Source organism: Rhinoraja longicauda, chromosome 34, assembly GCF_053455715.1.
Source record: "Rhinoraja longicauda isolate Sanriku21f chromosome 34, sRhiLon1.1, whole genome shotgun sequence".
In the NCBI taxonomy this organism is placed as follows: Eukaryota; Metazoa; Chordata; class Chondrichthyes; order Rajiformes; family Arhynchobatidae; genus Rhinoraja; species Rhinoraja longicauda.
In genome coordinates, this window is record NC_135986.1 from 23,989,221 (window position 1) to 24,015,589 (window position 26,369).

Consider the following 26,369-nt stretch of genomic DNA (forward strand, 5'->3'; position numbering starts at 1 on the left):
TGCCTTGTTACCGTGAAGCTTGGTTTTCAAGTAACCCGGGCAAGATGTTATATTTCAAAACTCTCGTAATTACAGACTTGTCAGTGATTTCAGCGAAAATTAGGGCGCCGGAGAAGCATTGATAAGCGTTGGAATTTCGCGATGTTTCCGAAGACAGCGTAATCTCTTAGCCAGGTGCTAGTTTCACAAAAAAAGTAACTTGTATCGACCTGACTCGGCATTGCCGTGGTCATTGTCGGAGGGTAAAAGAATATTTCGGGGATCTGCTACGACTTTAACAGTCGCTGGCAGTCGCCTAAAAAATCGCCAAGTGGGACAGGCCCTTTAGGCCAAAGGACCCGTTTCCACACTGACTGATTCATTCCTTCATTCATTCAATGAATCAATCAAATCGATGGATCAATCGATGAATCAATCGATGAATCAATCAATCAGTCAATGAATGAATGAATCAATCAATCATTGAACTAATCAATCAATGCGTCAATGGATCAATCTATCAATCCCAATGAATGAATCAATTAATGAATCAATCAATCCCAATGAATTATTCAATCAATCCATTAATTAATCAACCAATGAATGAATCAATCAATCATTGAACTAATCAATCAAAGGATCAATCAATCCCAATGAATGAATCAATGAATCAACCAATCAATTAATTATTCAATCAATAAATCGATGAATCAATTAATTAATCAATGAATCATCCAATCAATCAATGAATTATTCAATCAATCAATTGATGAATCAATTAATTAATCCATCAACCACAGAATGAATGAATTAATCAATCAATCAAAGAATCAACCAATCAATCAATGAATTATTCAGTCAATCAATGGATGAATCAATCAACCAAAGAATGAATTAATCAATCAATCGATCATTATTGTCACATGTGACATCACTATGATATTCTTTCTTTTGCACACCCAAGGTATGCAAAGGTATGCACAACCCAAGGTTGTCCCTTTACCTCCCCCCTCATCTCCATCCAAGGACCCAAACCAGTCTTTCCAGGTGAGGCAGAGGTTCACCTGCACCTCCTCCAACCTCATCTATTGTATCCGATGCTCTAGATGTCAACTTCTTTACATCGGCAAATCCAAACGCAGGCTCGGTGATCGTTTCGCTCAACACCTTCGCTCAGTCTGCCTCAGCACTTCAACTCCCCCTCCCACTCCCAGTCTGACCTTTCTGTCATGGGCCTCCTCCAGTGCCATAGTGAGACCCACTGGAAATTGGAGGAACAGCACCTCATATTTCGCTTGGGCAGCTTGCAGCCCAGTGGTATGAACATTGACTTCTCTAACTTTAGACAGTTCCTCCATCCCTCTCTTCCCCTCCTCCTTCCCAGATCTCCCTCTATCTTCCTGTCTCCACCTATATCCTTCCTTTGTCCCGCCCCCCTGACATCAGTCTGAAGAAGGGTCTCGACCCGAAACGTCACCCATTCCTTCTCTCCTGAGATGCTGCCTGACCTGCTGAGTTACTCCAGCATTTTGTGAATAAATACCTTCAAGGTATGCAAAGCGTCGCCACGTAAAGGGCGCAGACAATATGACTGTCGCTGATAAGTTCATAAGTTATAGAAGCAGAACTAGACCATCCAAGCTACTCCGCCATTCAATCATGGCTGATGTACTACTCCCTCCTAACCCCATTCTCCTGCCTTTCCCCCCAAGATCATAGACACCCTTCCCAATCAAGAACCTGGCAATCTCCGCCTTAAAAATACCCACTGGCTTGGCCTCCACCGTCGTGTGTGGCAATGAATTCCACAGATTCACTGCCCTCTGACTAATGAAATTCCTCCTCACCTCCGTTCCAAAGGTACGGAGGTTGTGCCTTCTGGTCCTGGACTGTCCCACCGTGGGCCGAACGGCCTGCCGTGCTGTTGTCCGTTGTGCGACATTCTTGGGGTAACCAGGTGTGTGAAGATGGTTCTTCAGGCTCCGTCATCTCAGTGTGGCCCTTATTTTACAGGTATGCCGATGAATACCTCTGCATCAAGTCCGAGCGGCTCAAGATTGTCCCAGCCTTCGTTACAGGGTATTGATAACGGTTTATTATTGTCACGTGTGCCGAGATGCAGCGAAAGAGGTTGTTTCACGGGCTCCCCAGTCAAATCACACCATCCGTGCGTGCACCAGGTAGCGCCAGAAAGAGAATAAAGAATGCAGCACACACCGACCAGCCAAAACATTCTGACCACTGACAGGCGAAGTGATTAACATTGATGATCTTGTTACAATGGCACCTGTCAAGGGGCGGGATATATTAGGCAGCAAGTGAAGCGTCAGTTCTTGAAGTTGACGTGTAGGATGCAGGAGAAATGGGCAGGAGTAAAGACCTGAGCGACTTTGACAAGGACCAAATTGTTATGGGCAGACGACTGGGTCAGAGGATCTCTGAAACGGCAAGGCTTGTGGGGTGCTCCCGGTCAGCAGTGGTGAGTACCGACCGACAGTGGTCCGAGGAGGGACAAACCACAAACCGGCGACAGGCAGGGTGTTGGGCGCCCAAGGCTCATCGATGGGCGAGGGCAACGAAGGCTGTCCCGTCTGGTCCGAACCGACAGAAGGTCGACTGTGGCACAAGTCACAGAAAATGTTAAAATGGTGGTCACGGGAGGAATGTGTCACAATACACAGTGCATCGCACCCTGCTGTGTACGGGGCTGCACACGGAGGACCAACAGCATATTAGGCAGGTGGTCATAATGTTTTGGCTGGTCGGTGTATAGTGGTACAGATAGTGAGAAAGTGCAGACAACAAAAAAAGTGTCTCATCTGCAATGAGGTAGATTGGAAGATCGGGAGTTCATCCTTGACTCACGAGAGGCCCGTTCACAGTACAGAATGTAGTGTCAAAGGCAAATCGTAAAACTATAAGATCACAAGTCACAGGAGCAGAACTGGGACATTAATCCCATCGAGTCTACTCCGCCATTCAATCACGGTGGTTGACAAGACCGCATTTAGAGTATTGCGTTCAGTTCTGGGTGCCGTGTTATAGGAAAGATGTCGTCAAGATGGAAAAGGTACTGAGAAGATTTACGAGGATGTTGCCAGGACTAGAGGGTATGAGCTACAGGGAGAGGTTGAGCAGGCTGGGTCTCTATTCCATGGAGCGCAGGAGGATGAGGGGCGATCTTACAGAGGTGCACAAAACCATGAGAGGAATAGATCGGGTAGACGCACAGAGTCTCTTGCCCAGAGTATAGGAATCAAGGACCAGAGGACATGGGTTTAAGATTTCTTTTTAGATTTAGAGATACAGCGCGGAAAGAGGCCCTTCGGCCCACCGAGTCCGCGCCGCCCAGCGATCCCCGCACACTAAAACTATCCTACAAACACTAGGGACAATTTTTTAACATTTTTACCCAGTCAATTAACCTACAAACCTGTATGTCTTTGGATTGTGGGAGGAAACCGAAGATCTCGGCGAAAACCCACCCATGTCACGGGGAGAATGTACAAACTCCGTACAGACGGCGCCCGTAGTCAGGATCGAACCTGAGTCTCCGGCGCTGCATTCGCTGTAAGGCAGCAACTCTACCTCTGCGCCACCGTGCCGCGTTTAAGATGAGGGGGGGGGAAAGATTTAATAGGAATCTGGGGTATCTTTTCCACACAAAGGGTGTATGGGCCAAGTGCCGGAGGAGGTAGTTGAAGCTGGGACTATCCCAACGTTTAAGAAACAGTTAGACAGGAAAGGATAGGTTTGGAGGGATATGGACCAAGGTGGGACTAGTGTAGCTGGGACATTGTTGGCTGGCGGGAGCAAGTTGGGCTGAAGGGCCTGTTTCCACACTGTATCACTCTCAATGGCAGATCCATCATTCCCTCTCAACCCCATTCTCCCGCCTTCTCCCCATGAGTTTTGGCGTCCGTACTAATCAAGAACCGATCAATCCCTCCTTTAAAAAATACCCGTTGACTTGGCCTCCACGGCCGTCTGTGGCAATGAGTTCCACAGATTCACCACCCTCTGGCTAAAGAAACTCCTCCTCACCCTCTTTCTATAGGAACGTCCTTTTATTCTGAGTCTGTGCCCTCTGCCTCTAGACCCTCCCACCTGTGGGAACATCCTCCCCACGTCCACTCTACCCAGGCCCTTCATTCACTACTAGATAGAAACATAGAAAATAGGTACAGGAGTAGGCCATTCGGCCCTTCGAGCTTGTACGCACCGCCATTCAATATGATCATGGCTGATCATCCAACTCAGTATCCCGTACCTGCCTTCTCTCCATACCCCCTGATCCCTTTAGCCACAAGGGCCACATCTAACTCCCTCTTAAATATAGCCAATGAACTGGCCTCAACTACCTTCTGTGGCAGAGAATTCCACAGATTCACCACTCTCTGTGTGAAAAAAAACGTTCTCATCTCAGTCCTAAAAGACTTCCCCCTTATCCTTAAACTGTGACCCCTTGTTCTGGACTTCCCCAACATCGGGAACAATCTTTCCCGCATCTAGCCTCTCCAACCCCTTAAGAATTTTATATGTTTCTATAAGATCCCCCCCCTCAGTCTTCTAAATTCCAGCGAGTACAAGCCTAGTCTATCCAGTCTTTCTTCATATGAAAGTCCTGCCATCCCAGGGATCAATCTGGTGAACCTTCTCTGTACTCCCTCTAAGGCTAGAATGTCTTTCCTCAGATTAGGAGACCAAAACTGTACGCAATACTCCAGGTGCGGTCTCATAAGTTTCAATGAGGTCCCCCCTCATCCTTCTAAACTCCAGCGAGTACCGGCCCAGTGCTGACAAACGCTCGTCACAAACACCCAATAAAGAACTCGTCAATCTCTGCTTTAAAAATACCCACTGACTTGTGGCCTCCACCGTCGTGTGCGGCAATGAATTCCACAGATTCACCACCCACTGACTAATTAAATTCCTCCTCGCCTCCATTCCAAAAGTACGTCCTTTTATTCCGAGGTTGTGCCCTCTGGTCCTGGACTCTCCCACTGTGGGCCGAACGGCCCGCTGTACTGTTGTCCGTTGTGCGGTACTGTTGGGGTAACCGGGTGTGTGAAGATGGGCCTTCAGGCTCCGTCATCTCAGTGTGGCCCTTATTTTACAGGTATGCCGATGAATACCTCTGTAGCAAGTCCGAGCGGCTCAAGATCGTCCCAGCCTTCGTTACAGGGTATTGATAACGGTTTATTATTGTCACGTGTGTCGAGATGCAGCGAAAGAGGTTGTTTCACGGGCTCCCCAGTCAAATCACACCATCCGTGCGTGCACCAGGTAGCGCCAGAAAGAAAATAAAGGGCGCAGCATGTAGTGGTACAGGTAGAGAGAAAGTGCAGGCAACAAAAAAAGTGCAATAGGATAGGTTGGAAGATTGGGAGTTCATCCCAAGTTCGTTCAGAGTGCAGGATATGGTGTTCATGGAAAATCAGAAGACTGGCGCAGCGGTAGAGTTGCTGCCTCACAGCGCTTGCAGCGCCGGAGACCCCGGTTCGATCCCGACTTCGGGCGCCGTCTGTACGGAGTTTGTACGTTCTCCCCGTGACCTGCGTGGGTTTTCTCCGAGATCTTCGGTTTCCTCCCGCACCCCAAAGACAAACAGGTTTGCAGGTTATGGGAGTAAATAAGTCCTTCTGCAGTTGTACAGGGCCCTGGTGAAACCACATCTGGAGTATTATGTGCAGTTTTGGTCTCCTAATTTAAGGAAGGACTTCCTTGCTATTGAGGCAGTGCAGCGTAGACTCACGAGGTTAATCCCCGGGATGGCGGGACTGTCATAAGAGGAAAGATTTGAAAGCCTGGGCTTGTATTCACTGGAATTTAGAAAGATGAGAGGGGATCTTATAGAAACGTATAAAATTATAAAAGGACTGGACAAGCTAGATGCAGGAAAAATGTTCCCAATGTTGGGGGAGTCCAGAACCAGGGGCCACACAGTCTATGAATAAAGGGGAGGCCATTTAAAACTGAGGTGAGAAAAAACTTTTCCACCCAGAGAGTTGTGAATTTGTAGAATTTTCTGCCACAGAGGACAGTGGAGGCCGATTCACTGGATGGATTTAAGAGAGAGTTAGATAGAGCTCAAGGGGCTAGTGGAATCAAGGGATATGGGGAGAAGGCAGGCACGGGTTACTGATTGTGGACGATCAGCCGTGATCACAATGAATGGCGGTGCTGGCCCCTGCACCTATTTTCTATGTTTCTATGTTAATTGGCTTGGTATAAGTGTAAAATTGCCCCTCGTGTGTGTAGGCTTGTGTTAGTGTGCGGGGATCGCTGGGCGGCGCGGACCAGGTGGGCCGAAGGGCCTGTTTCCGCGCTGTATCTCTAAACTAAACAATTATAAGACATGGGAGCAGAATTGAGCCGTTCAGCCCATCGATTCAGCACCATTCAATCGTGGCTGATCTATCTTTCCCTCTCAACCCCATTCCCCCACCTTCTCCCCATTACCTTAGACGCCCCTGCTGATCAAGAATCTGTCAATCTCCGCTTTAAAAATGCCCACTGACCTGGCCTCCAGAGCCAAGTTTGAAGAAGGGTCTCAACCCGAAACGTCACGCCTGAGATGCTGCCTGACCTGCTGAGTTACTCCAGCATTTTGTGAATATAGGCCTCCAGAGCCGTTTGTGGCAATGAATTCCACAGATTCACCAACCTCTGACTAAAGAAATTCCTCCTCATCTCCGTTCTAAAGATGGGTAGGAAGGAACTGCAGACGCTGGTTTAAATCGAGGGCAGACACAAAACGCTGGAGTAACTCAGCGGGACAGGCAGCATCTCTGGAGAATGGGTGACGTTTCGGGTCGAGGCCCTTCTTCAGTTTGAGGCTGTGCCCTCTAGGCCTCGACTATCCCATCATGACTAGCTGGGCCGAACGGCCTGCTGTGCGCTTGGTTTCACGTTGGCCGTTGTGCGGTACTGTTGGGGTAACCAGGTGTGTGAAGATGGTTCTTCAGGCTCCGTCATCTCAGTGTGGCCCTTATTTTACAGGTTTGCCGATGAATACCTCTGTAGCAAGTCCGAGCGGCTCAAGATCGTCCCAGCCTTTGTTACAAGGTATTGATAACGGTTTATTATTGTCACGTGTGTCGAGATGCAGCGAAAGAGGTTGTTTCACGGGCTCCCCAGTCAAATCACAACATCCGTGCGTGCACCAGGTAGCGCCAGAAAGAAAATAAAGGGCGCAGCATGTAGTGGTACAGGTAGAGAGAAAGTGCGGACAACAAAAAAAGTGCAATAGGGTAGGTTGGAAGATTGGGAGTTCATCCCAAGTTCGTTCAGAGTGCAGGATATGGTGTTCATGGAAAATCAGAAGACTAAACACGGTGGCGCAGCGGTAGAGTTGCTGCCTCACAGCGCTTGCAGCGCCGGAGACCCGGGTTCGATCCCGACTACGGGCGCTGTCTGTACGGAGTTTGTACGTTCTTTCCGTGACCTGCGTGGGTTTTCTCCGAGATCTTCGGTTTCCTCCCACACTCCAAAGACGTGCAGGTTTGTAAGTTATGGGAGTAAAGAAGTCCTTCTGCAGTTGTACAGGGCCCTGGTGAGACCACATCTGGAGTATTGTGTGCAGTTTTGGTCTCCTAATTTAAGGAAGGACATCCTTGCTATTGAGGCAGTGCAGTGTAGGCTCACGAGGTTAACCCCCGGGATGGCGGGACTGTCGTATGAGGAAAGATTGGAAAAACTGGGCTTGTATTCACTGAGAGGGGATCTTATAGAAAGGTATAAAATTATAAAAGGACTGGACAAGCTAGATGCAGGAAAATTTTTCCCAATGTTGGGGGAGTCCAGAACCAGGGGCCACACAGTCGAAGAATAAAGGGGAGGCCATTTAAAACTGAGGTGAGAAAAAACTTTTCCACCCAGAGAGTTGTGAATTTGTAGAATTCTCTGCCACAGTCGGCAGTGGAGGCCGATTCTCTGGATGAATTTAAAAGAGAGTTAGATAGAGCTCTAGGGGCTAGCGGAATCAAGGGATATGGGGAGATTGTTGATTGGCTTGGTATAAGTGTGAATTGTCGCTCGTGTGTGTAGGCTTGTGATAGTGTGCGGGGATCGCTGGTCGGCGCGGACTCGGTGGGCCGAAGGGCCTGTTTCCGCGCTGTATCTCTAAACGAAACAATTATAAGACATGGGAGCAGAATTGAGTCGTTCAGCCCATCGATTCAGCACCATTCAATTGTGGCTGATCTAGTCAAGTCAAGTCACGTGGGCGGCACGGTAGCGCAGCGGTAGAGTTGCTGCTTTACAGCGAATGCAGCGCCGGAGACTCAGGTTCGATCCTGACTATGGGTGCTGCACTGTACGGAGTTTGTACGTTCTCCCCGTGACCTGCGTGGGTTTTCTCCGAGATCTTCGGTTTCCTCCCACACTCCAAAGACGTGCAGGTATGTAGGTTAATTGGCTGGGTAAATGTAAAAAAATTGTCCCTAGTGGGTGTAGGATAGTGTTAATGTACGGGGATCGCTGGGCGGCACGGACTTGGAGGGCCGAAAAGGCCTGTTTCCGGCTGTATATATATGATATGATATGATATTTGTCACACACACATAAATGTGCAGTGAAATGAAAGATTACCCACAGTCCAACAACAAGAGCAATAAAAATAAGCAATAACACACACAATCAAACAAAAAGAAACATCCATCCCAGTGAGTCTCCTCCAGTCACCTCCTCACTGTGATGGAAGGCCAGAATGTCTTTTCTCTTCCTCTGCCGCCTTCTCCCGCGGTCAGGCTGTTGAAGTTGCCACGTTCCAGGCCGCGCCGGACGGTGAAAGGTCCGCTACGGACCGACCCAAGCCCCGCGATTCGGGGCGGGCGAAGACGCTGCCGCCGCACGTCGGGGCACCCGACATTGAAGCCCCCGCCGGGTGGAGAAAATCCCGCGGCGGGCCGACCCAAGCCCCGCAATCCGGGGCGGACGAAGACGCTGCTGCTGCTGGAGCTCCCGATGTCGGCCCCCACTCAGGGGGCTGCGAGCTTCCGACGTCCACGTCTATCTATCCCTCTTAACCCCACTCCCCCGCCTTCTCCCCATTACTTTTGACGCCCTTGCTAATCAAGAATCTGTCAATCTCCGCTTTAAAAATGCCCACTGGCCTGGCCTCCAGAGCCGAGTCTGAAGAAGGGTCTCGACCCGAAACGTCACCCATTCCTTCTCAAACTGAGATGCTGCCTGACCTGCTGAGTTACTCCAGCATTTTGTGAATATAGGCCTCCAGAGCAGTCTGTGGCAATGAATTCCACAGATTCACCACCCTCTGACTAAAGAAATTCCTCCTCATCTCCGTTCTAAAGGTGGGTAGGAAGGAACTGCAGATGCTGGTTTAAATCGAGGGCAGACACAAAACGCTGGAGTAACTCAGCGGGACGGGCAGCATCTCTGGAGGGAGGGAAGGAATGGGTGACGTTTCGGGTCGAGGCCCTTCTTCAGTTTGAGGCTGTGCCCTCTGGGCCTCGACTCTCCCATCATGACTAGCTGGGCCGAGCGGCCTGCTGTGCGCTTGGTTTCACGTTGACCGTTGTGCGGTACTGTTGGGGAGACCAGGTGTGTGAAGATGGTTCTTCAGGCTCCGTCGTCTCAGTGTTGCCCTTATTTTACAGGTTTGCCGATGAATACCTCTGCAGCAAGTCAGACTGGCTCAAGAACGTCCCAGCCTTCGTTACAAGGTATTGATAACGGTTTATTATTGTCACGTGTGCCGAGACGCAACGAAAGAGGTTGTTTCACGGGCTCCCCAGTCAAATCACACCATCCGTGCGTGCACCAGGTAGCGCCAGAAAGAAAATAAAGAGTGCAGCATGTAGTGGTACAGGTAGAGAGAAAGTGCAGGCAACAAAAAAAAGTGCGATGACTTCAATGAGGTAGATTGGAAGACAGGGAGTTCTCAGTTTTCGAGAGGCCCATTCAGAGTGCAGAATATAGATTTAGATTTAGAGATACAGCGCGGAAACAGGCCCACCGGGTCCGCGCCGCCCAGCGATCCCCGCACATTAACACTATCCTACACACACTAGGGACAATTTTTACATTTACCAAGCCAATTAACCTACAAACCCGCACGTCTTTGGAGTGTGGGAGGAAACCGGAGCACCTGGAGAAAACCCACGCAGGTCACGGGGAGAACGTACAAACTCCGTGCAGACAGCACCCGTGGTCAGGATCGAACCCAGATCTCTGGCGCTGTGAGGCAGCGGCTCTACCCGCTGCGCCACCTGACCTCTCCCCGTAACCGTTCACAAAACCGCGCTTGATCAACAGTTAAATTCCTCGATGTAATGACAGGCTGGAGGGTGGTTTACCGAGTACAGGTGTTTCACAAGGGGCATTTGACAAAATGTCACGTTAAAAGTCTGACCGCAGCGCTTGCGGCCAGGAAATACGACGGGGAAAGGCGGTCGGGTTGGGAGCGTGGGATTAAAAACCGGAGCACCCGGAGAAATCCCCATGCAGGTGACGGGGAGAACGTACAAACTCCGTACAGACAGCGCCCGTAGTCGGGATCGAACCCGGATGAAATTAACCCTGGGCAAGAGAAAGGTTCTGCTTGAACATATTGAATGGCGGTGCGTACAGGCTCGAAGGGCCGAATGGCCTACTCCTGCACCTATTTTCTATGTTTCTGTGAACGGCTATCTAGTAGAATGCATCAAGATTAGTTTAGAGATACAGCGCGGAAACAGGCCCTTCAGCCCACCGAGTCCGCGCCGACCAGCGATCCCCGCACACTAACACTATCCTACACACACTAGGGACAATTTTACATTTACACCAAGCCAATTAGCCTACAAACCCGCACGTCATATGTTAAAAGACTGGAGCAACTTGGCTTGTATACACTGGAATTTAGAAGGATGAGAGGGGATCTTATCGAAACATAAGATTGTGCCCTAGTGAGACCGCACCTGGAGTACTGTGTGCAGTTGTACAGGGCCCTGGTGAGACCGCACCTGGAGTACTGTGTGCAGTTGTACAGGGCCCTAGTGAGACCGCACCTGGAGTACTGTGTGCAGTTTTGGTCTCCAAATTTGAGGAATGATATTCTTGCTATTGAGGGCGTGCAGCGTAGGTTTACTAGGTTAATCCCCGGAATGGCGGGACTGTCGTATGTTGAAAGACTGGAGCGACTAGGCTTGTATACACTGGAATTTAGAAGGATGAGAGGGGATCTTATCGAAACGTATAAGATTATTAAGGGGTTGGACACGTTAGAGGCACGAAACATGTTCCCAATGTTGGGGGAGTCCAGAACCAGGGGCCACAGTTTAAGAATAAAGGGTAGGCCATTTAGAACGGAGATGAGGAAAAACTTTTTCAGTCAGAGAGTTGTGAATCTGTGGAATTCTCTGCCTCAGAAGGCAGTGGAGGCCGATTCTCTGAATGCATTCAAGAGAGAGCTAGATAGAGCTCTTAAGGATAGCGGAGTCAGGGGGTATGGGGAGAAGGCAGGAACGGGGTGCTGATTGTGAATGATCAGCCACGATCACATTGAATGGCGGTGCTGGCTCGAAGGGCCGAATGGCCTCCTCCTGCACCTATTGTCTTTGGAGTGCGGGAGGAAACGGATGATCACGGAGAAAACCCACGCAGGTCACGGCGGCCATTTTAGTAGGCAGAAACTTGCAGAAACATTTTAAAAGAAAAATAATACAAATCTGTGAGTTGATAGATGAGATATATTCTGCATTTTAATGGTATCATCACACATACTGTCCCCCCAAAACACTGATTACACTGCAAGAGGCAGAGCGAACGGCGGGTTTTGCCTACTAAAATGGCGGACATTACGCTCCTTTGCGTACTGCACTTCAGTATAGGCGATTTTGACGGAGTGGTTCATCTTGCTCCTCTAGTATCTTTGCTCAGGACCGCTCTCTAGTTGGTGAGAGGACGGTTCAATTGCCTGATAACAGCTGGGAAGAAACTGCCCCTGAATCTGGAGCTGTGCGTTTTCACACTTCTGTACCTCTTGCCTGATGGGAGAGGGGAGAAGAGGGAGTGGCCGGGGTGAGACTGGTCTGGTCCTTGGTTATGCTGCTGGTCTTGCCGAGGCAGCGCGAGGTGTAGATGGAGTCAATGGAAAGGAGATTTCCTCTCACGTCCCAAAGACGTGCAGGTTTTGTAGGTTAATTGGCTTCTGTATATTGCCCCTGGTGTGTAGGTAGGGTTGCCAACTTCCTCACACCCAAATAAGGGACAAACGGTGACATCACCGCCCCGCGTGAACTCTCCCAGCCAGCGGCCACATGCTCCCGCTCCACCAATGGCAGCCGCCCGGACCGGGAGGTGGGTTGCTATGCAACCTCCGTGAGGCGGCACCCAGGCCTCCGGGCCTACACTGTCCGGGCCTACAGCGGCCCCCGGGCGTACATTGTACAGGCCAACATTGTCCGGGCCTTCAGTGTCCGGGTCTACAGTGCTCCCTGGGCCTAATACGGGACAAACCAATTTAGCCCAATATACGGGATGTCCTAGCTAATACAGGACAGTTGGCAACCCTCTGTGTAGGATAGAACCAGTGTTCGAGGCGACCGCTGGTTGGCGTGGAGTCTTTACTGCAGACGGGATCTTAAGGTACTGGTGGCACAGCGGGTAGAGCTGCTGCCTCACAGTGCCAGAGACCCAAGTTTCATCCTGACCTCGGGTGCTGTCTGTCCGTGTGGAGTTTGCACGCTCTCCCTGTGACCTGGTGTCATCATAGGTGGATCAGGTCAAGAAGGCTTTTGGCACATTGGCCTTCATCGGTCAAGGTATTGAGTACAGACGTTGGGAGGTCATGTTGCAGTTGTACAGGGCACTGGTCAAGTCAAGTCAAGTTTATTTGTCACATACACATACACGATGTGCAGTGAAATGAAAGTGGCAATGCCTGCGGATTGTGCACAAAAAATTACAATTACAGCATATAAATTAAAATTAATACAGAAAAGAAGATTTAGTCCCTGGAGTTATAATAGTTAACAGTCCTGATGGCCTGTGGGAAGAAACTCAGTCTCATCCTCTCCGTTTTCACAGCGTGACAGCGGAGGCGTTTGCCTGATCGTAGCAGCTGGAACAGTCCGTTGCTGGGGTGGTAGGGGACCCCCATAATGTTGCTGGCTCTGGATCTGCACCTCCTGATGTATAGGTCCTGCAGGGGGGGGTTTGGAGTATTGTGTTCAGATTTGGTCACCCTGTTACAGGAAAGATGTTGCTAAGCAGGAAAGGGGCTCGGGGTGATTTACAAGGATGTTGCCAGGACTCGAGGGGCCTGAGCTACAGGGAGGGGTTGGGAGCAGGCTGGGACTCTATTCCCTGGAGCGCAGGAGGATGAGGGGTAATCTTATAGAGGTGTACAAAATCATGAGAGGAATAGATCAGGTAGACGCACAGAGTCTCTTGCCCAGAGTGGGGGAATCGAGGACCAGAGGACAAGGGTTTACGGTGAGGGGGAAGAGATTTGATAGGAATCTGAGGGGCAATTTTGGACAGGCACATGGAGAGAGGATGGAAGCAAAAAGCTGGAGTAACTCAGCGGGACAGGCGGCATCTCTGGAGAGAAGCAGACGTCTGGGTGACGTTTCGGGTTGTCTAGATCTGAAACATCACCCTTTGCGTTTCTCCAGAGATGCCGCCAGTCCCACTGAGTTACTCCAGCTTTTTGTGTCTATAGACAATAGACAATAGGTGCAGGAGGAGGCCATTCGGCCCTTCGAGCCTATACGCACCGCCATTCAATGTGATCATGGCTGATCATTCTCAATCAGTACCCCGTTCCTGCCTTCTCCCCCATACCCCCTGACTCCGCTATCCTTAAGAGCTCTATCCAGCTCTCTCTTGAACGCATTCAGAGAATTGGCCTCCACTGCCCTCTGAGGCAGAGAATTCCACAAATTCACAACTCTCTGAGTGAAAAAGTTTTTCCCCATCTCAGTTCTAAATGGCCTGCCCCTTATTCTTAAACTGTGGCCCCTGGTTCTGGACCTCCCCCCAACATCGGGAACATGTTTCCTGCCACGACCTTCGGTTTTTTCTGCATTTCCTTCCTGCACAGGTTCATGGACGGGACGGGGTTGGAGGGATGCGGGCCAAACGCGGGCAGGTGGGACTGGTGTAGATGGGGGCGTGTTGGCCGGCACGGGCAAGTTGGGCTGAAGGGCCTGTTTCCGACTCCACAACAGCTGTCTGAGTGTATGTTAGCCTAAACGTTGCCCTTGTGTTTCAGACGTCATGGCGGACAGGACCAGAGACAGCATACACAGCGGCAGAACATCTCTGCACAGCACAAACGGTAGCTATCAACCATCCGATCGCGAGGGAGGCCATTTAAAACTGAGGCGAGAAAAAACCTTTTCACCCAGAGAGTTGTGAATGTGTGGGATTCTCTGCCACAGAGGGCAGTGGAGGCCGATTCACTGGATGGATTTAAAAGAGAGTTAGATAGAGCTCGAGGGGCTGGTGGAATCAAGGGATGTGGGGACACCTGTCCCTTTACCTCCCCCCTCAACTCCATCCAAGGACCCAAACAGTCTTTCCAGGTGAGGCAGAGGTTCACCTGCACCTCCTCCAACCTCATCTATTGCATCCGCTGCTCTAGATGTCAACTTATTTACATCGGCGAAACCAAGCGCAGGCTCGGCGATCGCTTCGCTGAACACCTGCGCTCGTTCCGCATTGACCAAACTGATCTCCCGGTGGCCGAGCACTTCAACTCCCCCTCCCACTCCCAGTCTGACCTTTCTGTCATGGGCCTCCTCCAGTGCCATAGTGAGGCCCACCGGAAATTGGAGGAACAGCACCTCATATTTCGCCTGGGCAGCTTGCAGCCCAGTGGTATGAACATTGACTTCTCCAACTTTAGATAGTTTCTCTGTCCCTCTCTTCCCCTCCCCTTCCCAGATCTCCCTCTATCTTCCTGTCTCCACCTATATCCTTCCTTTGTCCCGCCCCCCTGACATCAGTCTGAAGAAGGGTCTCGACCCGAAACGTCACCCATTCCTTCTCTCCTGAGATGCTGCCTGACCTGCTGAGTTACTCCAGCATTTTGTGAATAAATCGATGTGGGGAGAAGGCAGGCACGGGTTACTGATTGTGGATGATCACATTGAATGGCAGTGCTGGCTCGAAGGGCCGAATGGCCTCCTCCTGCACCTATTTTCTATGTTAACTGTACCTTCAGAGCAAGGAGGTCCTATTGCAGATGTACAGGGCCCTGGTGAGACCGCACCTGGAGTATTGTGTGCAGTTTTGGTCTCCTAATTTGAGGAAGGACATCCTTGCTATTGAGGGAGTGCAGCGTAGGTTCACCAGGTTAATTTCCGGGATGGCGGGACTGTCATATGATGAAAGATTGGGTCGACTGGACTTGTATTCACTGGAATTTAAAAGGATGAGAGGGGATCTTATGGAAACATATAAAATTCTTAAGGGATTGGACAGGCTAGATGCAGGAATAATGTTCCCGATGTTGGGGGAGTCCAGAACCAGGGGGCCACACAGTTTAAGAATAAGGGGTCGGCCATTTTGGACTGAGATGAGGAAAAACTTTTTCCACCCAGAGAGTTGTGAATCTGTGGAATTCTCTGCCACAGAAGGCAGTGGAGGCCAATTCTCTGGATGGATACAAGAGAGAGTTAGATTTAACTCATAGGGCTAACGGAATCAAGGGATATGGGGAGAAATCAGGAACGGGGTACTGATTGTGGATGATCAGCCATGATCACATTGAATGGTGGTGCTGGCTCGAAGGGCCGAATGGCCTCCTCCTGCACCTATTGACTATTGTCTATCACATTGAATAGCAGCGCTGCTCAAAGGGCCGAATGGCCTCCTCCTGCACCTATTTTCTATGTAACTAGCCCCTTTGCAGCCGGGTAAAACCCACACAGGTCACGGGGAGAACGTACAACCTCCGTACAGACAGCACCTGTAGTCAGGATCGAACCCGGGTCTCTGGTGCCGTGAGGCAGCAACTCTACCGCTGCGCAACCGTGCCGCTCCAGTTGGCCCCCTTCGTTTTTCCCGGGGCGCTCCGCTTTTCTCCCACCTCCCTAAGACACGTGCGTGTTTGTAGGTTAATCGCCCATCGCCCTCCCCCAGTGTGTCGGGAGTGTGTGCGAAGGTCGGAAAACATAGAACTAGTGTGAACGGGTGATTGATGGCCAGTGCGGGTTCGGTGGGCCGAAGGGCCTGTTTCCCTGCTGTATCTTTCAACCAGAGACCCGGGTTCGATCCCGACCACGGGCGCTGTCTGTACGGAGTTTGTACGTTCTCCCCGTGACCCGCGCGGGCGCTCCGGTTCCCTCCCACACCCCAAAGACGTGCGGGTTTGTAGGTTAATCGGCTTGGTGTCGTTGTAAATTGCCCCACGTGCGTGCGTGCCGGACTGTGTTGGTGTGCGGGGATCGCTGGTCGGCGCGGACTCGCCGGGCCAAAGGGCCCGTTTCCACGCCGCGTCTCTAAACTAAACTCCCGATCTTCCACTCTACCTCCTTGCAGCTCTTGCCCTTTTTGCTGTCTGCACTTTCTCTCTCTCCGCAGCGCAGGTCTCTTTATTTTCTCTTTCGCGCTACCTGTTCCACGCGATCGATCAACATGGTGGCGCAGCGCCGGAGACCCGGGTTCAATCCCGACCACGGGTGCTGTCTGCGCGGAGCGTGTACGTGTGTAGGATAGTGCGAGTGTAGGGGACGATCGGGGGGAGGGGGGGGGGGGGGGGGGGGAAGAGGGGAGAGGAGGGGCCGATTTCTGCGCTGAAAGTGTAACGCCCAAAGTGCAAGAGTAAATCCAGTCGGAAAATTCAGGACAAATGCTTCCCAGAGTGCAGGGAATATGGATCCCACCGCGTGCAAGAGAACACAGAAGGACACAAAGTGCTGGAGTAACTCAGCAGGTCAGGCAGCATCTCTGGAGAAGGCAGGCACAGAGGTAGAGTTGCCGCCTTACAGTGAATGCGGCGCCGGAGACCCGGGTTCCATCCCGACTACGGGTGCCGTCTGTACGGAGTTTGTACGTTCTCCCCGTGGGTTTTCTCCGAGATCGTCGGTTTCCTCCCACACTCCAAAGACGTGCGGGTTTGTAGGTTAAATGGCTTGGTGTGTGTGTGTGTGTAAATTGTCCCCAGTGCGTGTAGGATAGTGTTAATGTGCGGGGATCGCTGGTCGGCGTGGACCCGGTGGGCCGAAGGGCCTGTTTCCGCGCCGTATCTCTAAACTAAACCAACTACATACGTATAAGAAAATAACTGCAGATGCCGGTACAAATCGACGGCGTTTATTCACAAAATGCTGGAGTAACTCAGCAGGTCAGGCAGCATCTCGGGAGAGAAGGAATGGGTGACGTTTCTGGTCGAGACCCTTCTTCAGACTGACTCTGGCGCAGCGGTAGAGTTGCTGCCTCACAGCGCCAGGGACCCGGGTTCAATCCCGACCACGGGCGCTGTCTGTACGGAGTTTGTCCGTTCTCCCCCGTGACCTGCGTGGGTTTTCTCCGGATTCCTCCCACATCAAACACCACAGGGGTTTGTTTGTAGGTTAATCAACGTGGCAAAATCGTAAATTGTCCCTCGTGCGTGCGGGGAAAGCTGGTCGGTACGCACTCGGTGGGCCGAAGGGCCTGTTTCATGCTGTATCTCTAAGCCAACTCTTATCTGGCTGCCAAGTCAAGTCAAGTTTATTTGTCCCGTACACATACACCACGTGCAGTGAAATAAAAGTGGCAAACAGAATAGAGAAAAAAATGTTAACACAAAAAATAAATTAAATGAGTCCCTGGTGATATGAGAGTTAACAGTCCTGATGGCCTGTGGGAAGAAACTCCGTCTCATCCTCTCCGTTTTCACAGCGTGACAGCGGAGGCGTTTGCCTGACCGTAGCAGCTGGAACAGTCCGTTGCTGGGGTGGTAGGGGTCCCCCATAATGTTGCTGGCTCTGGATCTGCACCTCCTGATGTATAGGTCCTGCAGGGGGGCGAGTGTAGTTCCCATAGTGCGTTCTGCCCAACGCACTACTCTCCGCAGGGCCTTCCTGTCCTGGGCAGAGCTGTTCCCAAACCAGACTGTGATGTTGCCGGACAGGATGCTCTCTACAGCCCCAGAGTAGAAGCACTGAAGGATCCTCTGAAACACTCTGAATTTCCTCAGCTGTCTGAGGTGGTAAAGGCGCTGCTCTTGGTATTGAGGGCATGCAGCGTAGGTTAATTCCCGGAATGGCGGGACTATCATATGTTGAAAGACTGGAGCGACTAGGCTTGTACACACTGGAATTTAGAAGGATGAGAGGAGATCTTATCGAAACGTATAAGATTATTAAGGGGTTGGACACATTAGAGGCAGGAAACATGTTCCCAATGTTGGGGGAGTCCAGAACCAGGGGCCACAGTTTAAGAATAAGGGGTCGGCCATTTAGAACAGAGATGAGGAAAAACCTTTTCAGTCAGAGTTGTGAATCTGTGGAATTCTCTGCCTCAGAAGGCAGTGGAGGCCAATTCTCTGAATGCATTCAAGAGAGAGTTAGATAGAGCTCTTAAGGATAGTGGAGTCAGGGGGTATGGGGAGAAGGCAGGAACGGGGTACTGATTGAGAATGATCAGCTATGATCACATTGAATGGCGGTGCGTACAGGCTCGAAGGGCCGAATGGCCTCCTCCTGCACCTATTGTCTATTGCCTTGCCTTACTCACCAGTGCGGCAATGTGTGTTGTCCATGTCAGATCCCCTGTGATGTGGACTCCCGGGTATAAAATGGTAAATTGTCCCTAGTGGGTGTGGGACAGCACAGGCGTGCAAGGATCGCTGGTCGGCACGCACTCGGTGGGCCGAATGGCCCGTTGCACGCCGTATCGCTAAGCCAACTCTTATCTGCCTGCGTGCAATCCATAACCCCTCCACCCATCCGAAAGTCTTTTACAAGCCACTATCGTATCTGCCTTCACCACCACCCCTGGCAACGTGTTCCAGGCCCCCACCACCCTCTGAACAAAAAATACTTCCCCCCCCCCCCCCACCCCACCCCACACACCGTTACATTTTTCCCCTCCCATCTTAAGGCCACACCCTCTAGTTTAGTTTAGCGATACTACCCGAGTCCGCACCGACCAGCGATCCCCGCACATTAACGCTGTCCTACACACACACACTTAAGGACAATTCATCTTTACACCGAGCCAATTAACCTACAAACCCGCACGTCTTTGGAGTGAGGGAGGAAACCGAAGATCCTGGAGGAAACCCACACAGGCCACGGGGAGAGAGAACGTACAAACTCCGTGGTCGGGATGGAACCCGGGTCTCCGGCGCTGTGAGGCAGCGGCTCTATAAAGGTGTTTCATTAAATTAAAAACTTAGTCGAGTTAGTAAGACACGATTTACTGGGTACGGGAGCTGGGTGAAGGGGACGGGGCGAGGGGGGGGAGGGCAATGGGTCGATCGCCAGGCCCTCGTACGTGCCACCACAGGGTGGGTGACCCCCGAGACCCGTGCGCGCAGAGAGACCGACCGCCATTTTGTGTTTCAGGGTTGCTGCCAGAAACGGTCGGAGTGAGCGAGCCGCCTCCAGCAGGTACGAAGTGGTGACATGACCTTCCCCACACACACACACACACACACACACACACACACACAGGCAGAGACACACACACACAGGCAGAGATAGACACGTGCGCACACACACACACAGGCAGAGATACACACACACACACAGGCAGAGATACACACACACACACAGGCAGAGACACACGTGCGCACACACACACACAGGCAGAGACACACACACACAGCCAGAGACACACACACACACGCACACAGCCAGAGACACACACGTGCGCACACACACACACAGGCAGAGATACACACACACACACAGGCAGAGATACACACACACACACAGGCAGAGACACACGTGCGCACACACACACACAGGCAGAGACACACACACACACACACACAGCCAGAGACACACACGTGCGCACACACACACACACACAGGCAGAGACACGCACGCACACACTCACAGGCAGAGACACACACGCACACACAGGCAGAGACACACATGCACACACACACACAGGCAGAGACACACACGCACAGGCAGATACACACGCGCACACACACACTCACAGGCAGAGACACGTCCACGCGCACACAGGCAGACACACACAGGCAGAGACAGGCGCAGACACACACAAGAATGCAGACAGGCACAGACGCACACAAAATAAAAAAGGAAAAAAGAGAAAAGACAGAGATGCACACGCACAGCACAGAGTAATGCACATACACATGCAGCATGCAGACATGCACATACACATGCAGCATGCAGATAGACATGCACACGCATGCAGCATGTAGATAGACACACGCAGGCAGACACGTGAACAGGCAGCTAGACACAGACACTCACATGCACACAGACACAGGCACGCACACAGACACGTGCACACAGACAGACACGTGTAGGCAGTCAGACACGTGCAGACTCACAGGTACTCACGCACGCACACACACATGCACATAGACAGATGCAGACACGCACAGACATGCACACACATGCACACAGACATGCACACACATGCACACAGACATGCACACACATGCACATAGACAGGTGCAGACACGCACACATGCAGACAGTCTGACACACATGCAGAGTCTCACAGGCCCACAACCATGCAAACACATGCACTAAATAAACTAAACTTTTTAAAAAACTAAACTAAATTAAAAACGCCTTCTGGCTCACACATCGGTGTCCATTTTGTTCATCCTATCCAGTGAAATGCCACCCAGGGCCAACAGAGTCCTTTTTAAAACCATCAATACCATTTAAGGCACAAAGATAGACTCTCGTGCAGACAGACACACTTGCACACACGCACGCAGACAGACAGAGACAGACACACTTGCACACACGCACGCACGCAGACGGGGACAGACACACTTGCACACACACACGCAGACAGACAGAGACAGACACACTTGCACACACGCACACACGCAGACGGGGACAGACACACTTGCACACACACACGCAGACAGACAGAGACAGACACACTTGCACACACGCACACACGCAGACGGGGACAGACACACTTGCACACACACACGCAGACAGACAGAGACAGACACACTTGCACACACGCACACACGCAGACGGGGACAGACACACTTGCATGCACGCAGATAGACAGACACACCTGCACACACACACACGCAGATACACACTTGCACACGCACGCAGATAGACAGACACTTACACACGCACATAGACAGACAGACACACTTGCACACACACACGCAGATAGACAGAGACACTTGCACACACGCATGCAGATACACACTTGCACACACACACGCATGCAGATACACACTTGCACACACGCACGCACGCAGATACAGAGACACACACTTGCACGCACGCACGCACATAGACACACACTTGCACACATGCATGCACACAGATAGACAGAGACAGACACACTTGCACACACAGACATAGACACACACACACAGACATGCGCAGGTACACTGACACACAAATGCACGCACACAGTGGAGACCTAATGTTTGCACAGGGAGGGGAGGGGAGGGGAGGGGAGGGGAGGGGAGGGGAGGGAGGGGAGGGGAGGGGAGGGGAGGGGAGGGGAGGGGAGGGGAGGGGAGGGGAGGGGAGGGGAGGGGATTGCACACTCCTCCCTCCGTCACCCCCACTAACACACTCCCCTCTTCCAGCCGTCACGGACGTGGATTCTGCCAGTTTCCGGCCCGGATCCCTGGAGAGCCTGGCTGAAGTCGAAGGTACGGTGGTGCCGGGGGCAGGCACGGCCTACTCCTGCACAGAGCCTGTGCCGTTCCACGTGTCTCTCTCTCTCTCTCTCTCTGTCCACCTCTAGTGTAGGAAGGAACGGCAGGTGCTGCTTCACACCGAAGACAGACACAAAGTGCCGGAGTAACTCAGCGGGTCGGGCAGCACCTCTGGAGAGAAGGGATGGGCGACGATTCGGGTCGACACCAGACTTGCCGACACCGAATAAACATGCCCCCATCTACACTAGTCCCACCTGCCCGCGTTTGGCCCATATCCCTCCAAACCTGTCCCTATCCATTAATGACTTGGATGAAGGGATTAAAAGTACCATTAGCAAATTCGCAGACGATACAAAGCTGGGTGTCAGTGTGAACTGTGAGGAAGATGCTACGAGGTTGCAGGGTGACTTGGACAGGTTGTGTGAGTGGGCGGATGCGTGGCAGATGCAGTTTACTGTGGGTAAGTGTGAGGTTATCCACTTTGGTGGTCAGAATAGGAAGGCAGAGTATTATCTGAATGGTGTCAAGTTAGGAAAAGGGGACGTACAACGAGATCTGGGTGTCCTAGTGCATCAGTCACTGAAAGGAAGCATGCAGGTACAGCAGGCAGTGAAGAAAGCCAATGGAATGTTGGCCTTCATAACAAGAGGAGTTGAGTATAGGAGCAAAGAGGTCCTTCTGCAGTTGTACAGGGCCCTAGTGAGACCGCACCTGGAGTACTGTGTGCAGTTTTGGTCTCCAAATGTGAGGAAGGATATTCTTGCTATTGAGGGCGTGCAGCGTAGGTTTACTAGGTTAGTTCCTGGAATGGCGGGACTGTCATATGTTGAAAGACTGGAGCGACTAGGCTTGTATACACTGGAATTTAGAAGGATGAGAGGGGATCTTATAGAGACGTGTAAAATTATAAAAGGACTGGACAAGCTAGATGCAGGAAAAATGTTCCCAATGTTGGGGGAGTCCAGAAACAGGGGCCACAGTTTAAGAATAAAGGGGAGGCCATTTAAAACAGGTGAGAAAGAAAAAAAAAATCACCCAGAGTTGTGAATTTGTGGAATTCTCTGCCACAGACGGCAGTGGAGGCCGATTCACTGGATGGGTTTAAAAGAGAGTTAGATAGAGCTTTGGGAGCTAGTGGAATCACGGGATATGGGGAGAAGGCAGGCACGGGTTACTGATTGTGGACGGTCAGCCATGATCACAATGAATGGCAGTGCTGGCTCGAAGGGCCAAATGGCCTCCTCCTGCACCTATTGTCTATGTTTGAGAATGATCAACCATGATCACATTGAATGGCGGTGCTGGCTCGAAGGGCTGAATGGCCTCCTCCTGCACCTATTGTCTATGTTTGAGAATGATCAACCATGATCACATTGAATGGCGGTGCTGGCTCGAAGGGCTGAATGGCCTCCTCCTGCACCTGTTTTCTATGTTCCTATGAATCATAGTCGTCCAGGGTGGAAACAGACCCTTTGGCCCAACTTGCCCACATTGACATCAGGTCCCCTCTACACCAGTCCCACCTGACGATGTTTTGCTCGTATATATATACCCCTCTAAAACCAGTCCTATCCTTGTACCTGTCCAAATGTTGAATGGCCTCCTCCTGCACCTAGTTTGTATGTTTCTATGATAGAACTTTATTTATCCCAGGAGGGAAATTGATCTGCCAAGTGTCATAAAAGCACATGATACATGAAATCATAGTGACAAGTGGAAAGGATCGGGGGGGGGTGGTGTGCAAAGATTGGGGGGAGTGGGGGGGTCAGTCTACCCCACAACAGAAGGGGAGGAGTTGTCCAGTTTGATAGCCACAGGGAAGAAGGATCTCCTGTGGCGTTCTGGGCTCCATCTTGGTGGGACCAGTCTGTTGCTGAAGGGGCTTCTCAGGTTGACCAGTGTGTCACGGAGGGGTGGGCTGTATTGTCCAGGATGTTCCGTGGTTAAATGTTTCATAAACATTGCGATAGTCCCAGCCTCTCTCCCTCACCTCTCTCCCTCACCACCCCCCTCTCTCTCTCACCTTCTCTCTCCCTCACCTTCTCTCTCTCTCACCTTCTCTCCCTCACCTTTCTCTCCCTCTCTGTCACTACCTCCTCCCAGCAGCTCGTTCCACACGCCCACCACCCTCTGTGAGGAAAACGTTACACAAAGACATGCGTGTGTGTGTGTGTGTGTGTCTCTAAACTAACTGAAGAAAGGTCCCGACCCGAAACGTCACCCGTCCACGTTCTCCACAGATGCTGCCCGACCCGCTGAGTTACTCCAGCACTTTGTACCTGTCCACGTTCTCCAGAGAGATGCTGCCCGACCCGCTGAGTTACTCCAGCACTTTGTACCTGTCCACGTTCTCCAGAGAGATGCTGCCTGACCCACTGAGTTACTCCAGCACTTTGTACCTGTCCACGTTCTCCACAGATGCTGCCCGACCCGCTGAGTTACTCCAGCACTTTGTACCTGTCCACGTTCTCCACAGATGCTGCCTGACCCACTGAGTTACTCCAGCACTTTGTACCTGTCCACGTTCTCCAGAGATCCTGCCCGACCCGCTGAGTTACTCCAGCACTTTGTACCTGTCCACGTTCTCCACAGATGCTGCCTGACCCACTGAGTTACTCCAGCACTTTGTACCTGTCCACGTTCTCCACAGATGCTGCCCGACCCACTGAGTTACTCCAGCACTTTGTACCTGTCCACGTTCTCCACAGATGCTGCCCGACCCGCTGAGTTACTCCAGCACTTTGTACCTGTCCATGTTCTCCAGAGATGCTGCCTGACCCGCTGAGACACTCCAGCACTTTGTACCTGTCCACGTTCTCCACAGAGATGCTGCCCGACCCGCTGAGTTACTCCAGCACTTTGTGCCTTAAATTATATTGATGGTTTTATAAAGGACACTGTTGTGCCATTTCACTGGATAGGATTAACAAAATGGACAATGACGTATGAACCAGAAGGCATTTTTAATTTAGTTTCGTTTTTTTAAAAAGTTTAGTTTAGTTTAGAGATAGTGCGGAAACAGGCCCTTCGGCCCACCGGGTCCGCACCGCCCAGCGATCCCACTACGCACACATTCACTAGGGACAATGTAACAGAGGCCAATTAACCTACAAACCTGCACGTCTTTGGAGTGCGGGAGGAAACCGGAGCGCCCAGTGCCAGGGACCTGGGTTCATAGAAACATAGAAAATAGGTGCAGGAATAGGCCATTCGGCCCTTCGAGCCTGTACGCACCGCCATTCAATATGATCATGGCTGATCATCCAGCTCAGTATCCCATACCTGCCTTCTCTCCGTACCCCCCTGATCCCTTTAGCCACAAGGGCCACATCTAACTCCCTCTTAAATATCACCAATGAACTGGCCTCAACTACCTTCTGTGGCAGAGAATTCCACAGACTCACCACACTCTGTGTGAAGAAAAACTTTCTCATCTCGGTCCTAAAAGACTTCCCCCTTATCCTTAAACTGTGACCCCTTGTTCTGGACTTCCCCAACATCGGGAACAATCTTCCCGCATCTAGCCGGTCCAACCCCTTGTCCAACTCAATGTGATCGTGGCTGATTAGTAATGCATCAAACTCCAATGTACAGATCTACTGACTTGGTCTCCAGAGATGCTGCCCGACCCGCTGAGTTACTCCAGCACTTTGTACCTGTCCACGTTCTCCAGAGATGCTGCCTGACCCGCTGATCCAGCCGGTTGTGGCAAAGAGTCCCACAGATTCACCACCCTCTGATTAAAGAAATTCCTCCTCGTCTCCTTCCTAAAGGAACGTCCTTTAATTCTGAGGCTGTGCCCTCTGGTCCTAGACTCTCCCACCAGTGGAAACATCCTCTCCCCACCCACTCTATCCAGGCCGCTCACTGTTCTGTACGTTTCAATGAGGTCCCCCCTCATCCTTCTAAACTCCAGCGAGTACAGGCCCAGTGCCCACAAACGCTCATCGTAGGTTAACCCTGGGATCATTCATACAGTCAGAGTGATACAGCGTGGAAACAGGCCCTTCGGCCCAACTTGCCCACACCGGCCAACAATGTCCCAGCTACACTAGTTCCACCTGCCCGCGCTTGGTCCATATCCCTCCAAAACCCGACTTATCCATGTACCTGTCTAAATGTTTAATTTGGCTGAGATTAGTTAAGTTTAGAGCTACAGCGCAGAAACAGGCCCTTCGGCCCACCGGGTCCGCACCGCCCAGCGATCTCCGCACACTAACACTATCCCACACACACTAGGGACAATTTTTACATGTTACTGCATACTTGCACGTCTTTGGAGTGTGGGAGGAAACCGAAGATCTCGGAGCAATCCCACGCAGGTCACGGGGAGAACGTACAAACTCCGTACAGACGGCACCCGTAGTCGGGATCGAACCCGAGTCTCCGGCGCTGCATTCGCTGTAAGGCGGCAACTCTACCGCCGCGCCACCGTGCCGCCCTGTTGCGATAGTCCCAGCCTCCTCGGATGGCACCACCTGCCCGCGTTTGGTCCACATCCCTCCAGACACGTCCTATCCCTGTTCCTGTCCGTTTCAAAAACGTCAGGATAGTCCCAGGCTCGACTACCTCCTCTGGCAACTCATCACCATAC

At 51.5% G+C, this 26,369-nt stretch overlaps 1 protein-coding gene across 1 annotated transcript in view; it reads left to right on the top strand.

Annotated features, from left to right (window-relative positions):
- Positions 1 to 1,997: 1,997 nt before the first annotated feature.
- The window catches only part of LOC144609641 (uncharacterized), a 38,257-nt gene continuing 13,885 nt past the window's right edge, over positions 1,998 to 26,369 (top strand). The window contains exons 1-7 of the mRNA XM_078428142.1: positions 1,998 to 2,058; positions 5,099 to 5,164; positions 6,982 to 7,047; positions 9,600 to 9,665; positions 14,201 to 14,266; positions 19,488 to 19,532; positions 21,701 to 21,766. Of these exons, the coding sequence (XP_078284268.1) occupies positions 2,001 to 2,058; positions 5,099 to 5,164; positions 6,982 to 7,047; positions 9,600 to 9,665; positions 14,201 to 14,266; positions 19,488 to 19,532; positions 21,701 to 21,766 (433 nt within the window). The 5' untranslated portion in view covers positions 1,998 to 2,000. The remainder of the gene's footprint in view (positions 2,059 to 5,098; positions 5,165 to 6,981; positions 7,048 to 9,599; positions 9,666 to 14,200; positions 14,267 to 19,487; positions 19,533 to 21,700; positions 21,767 to 26,369) is intronic.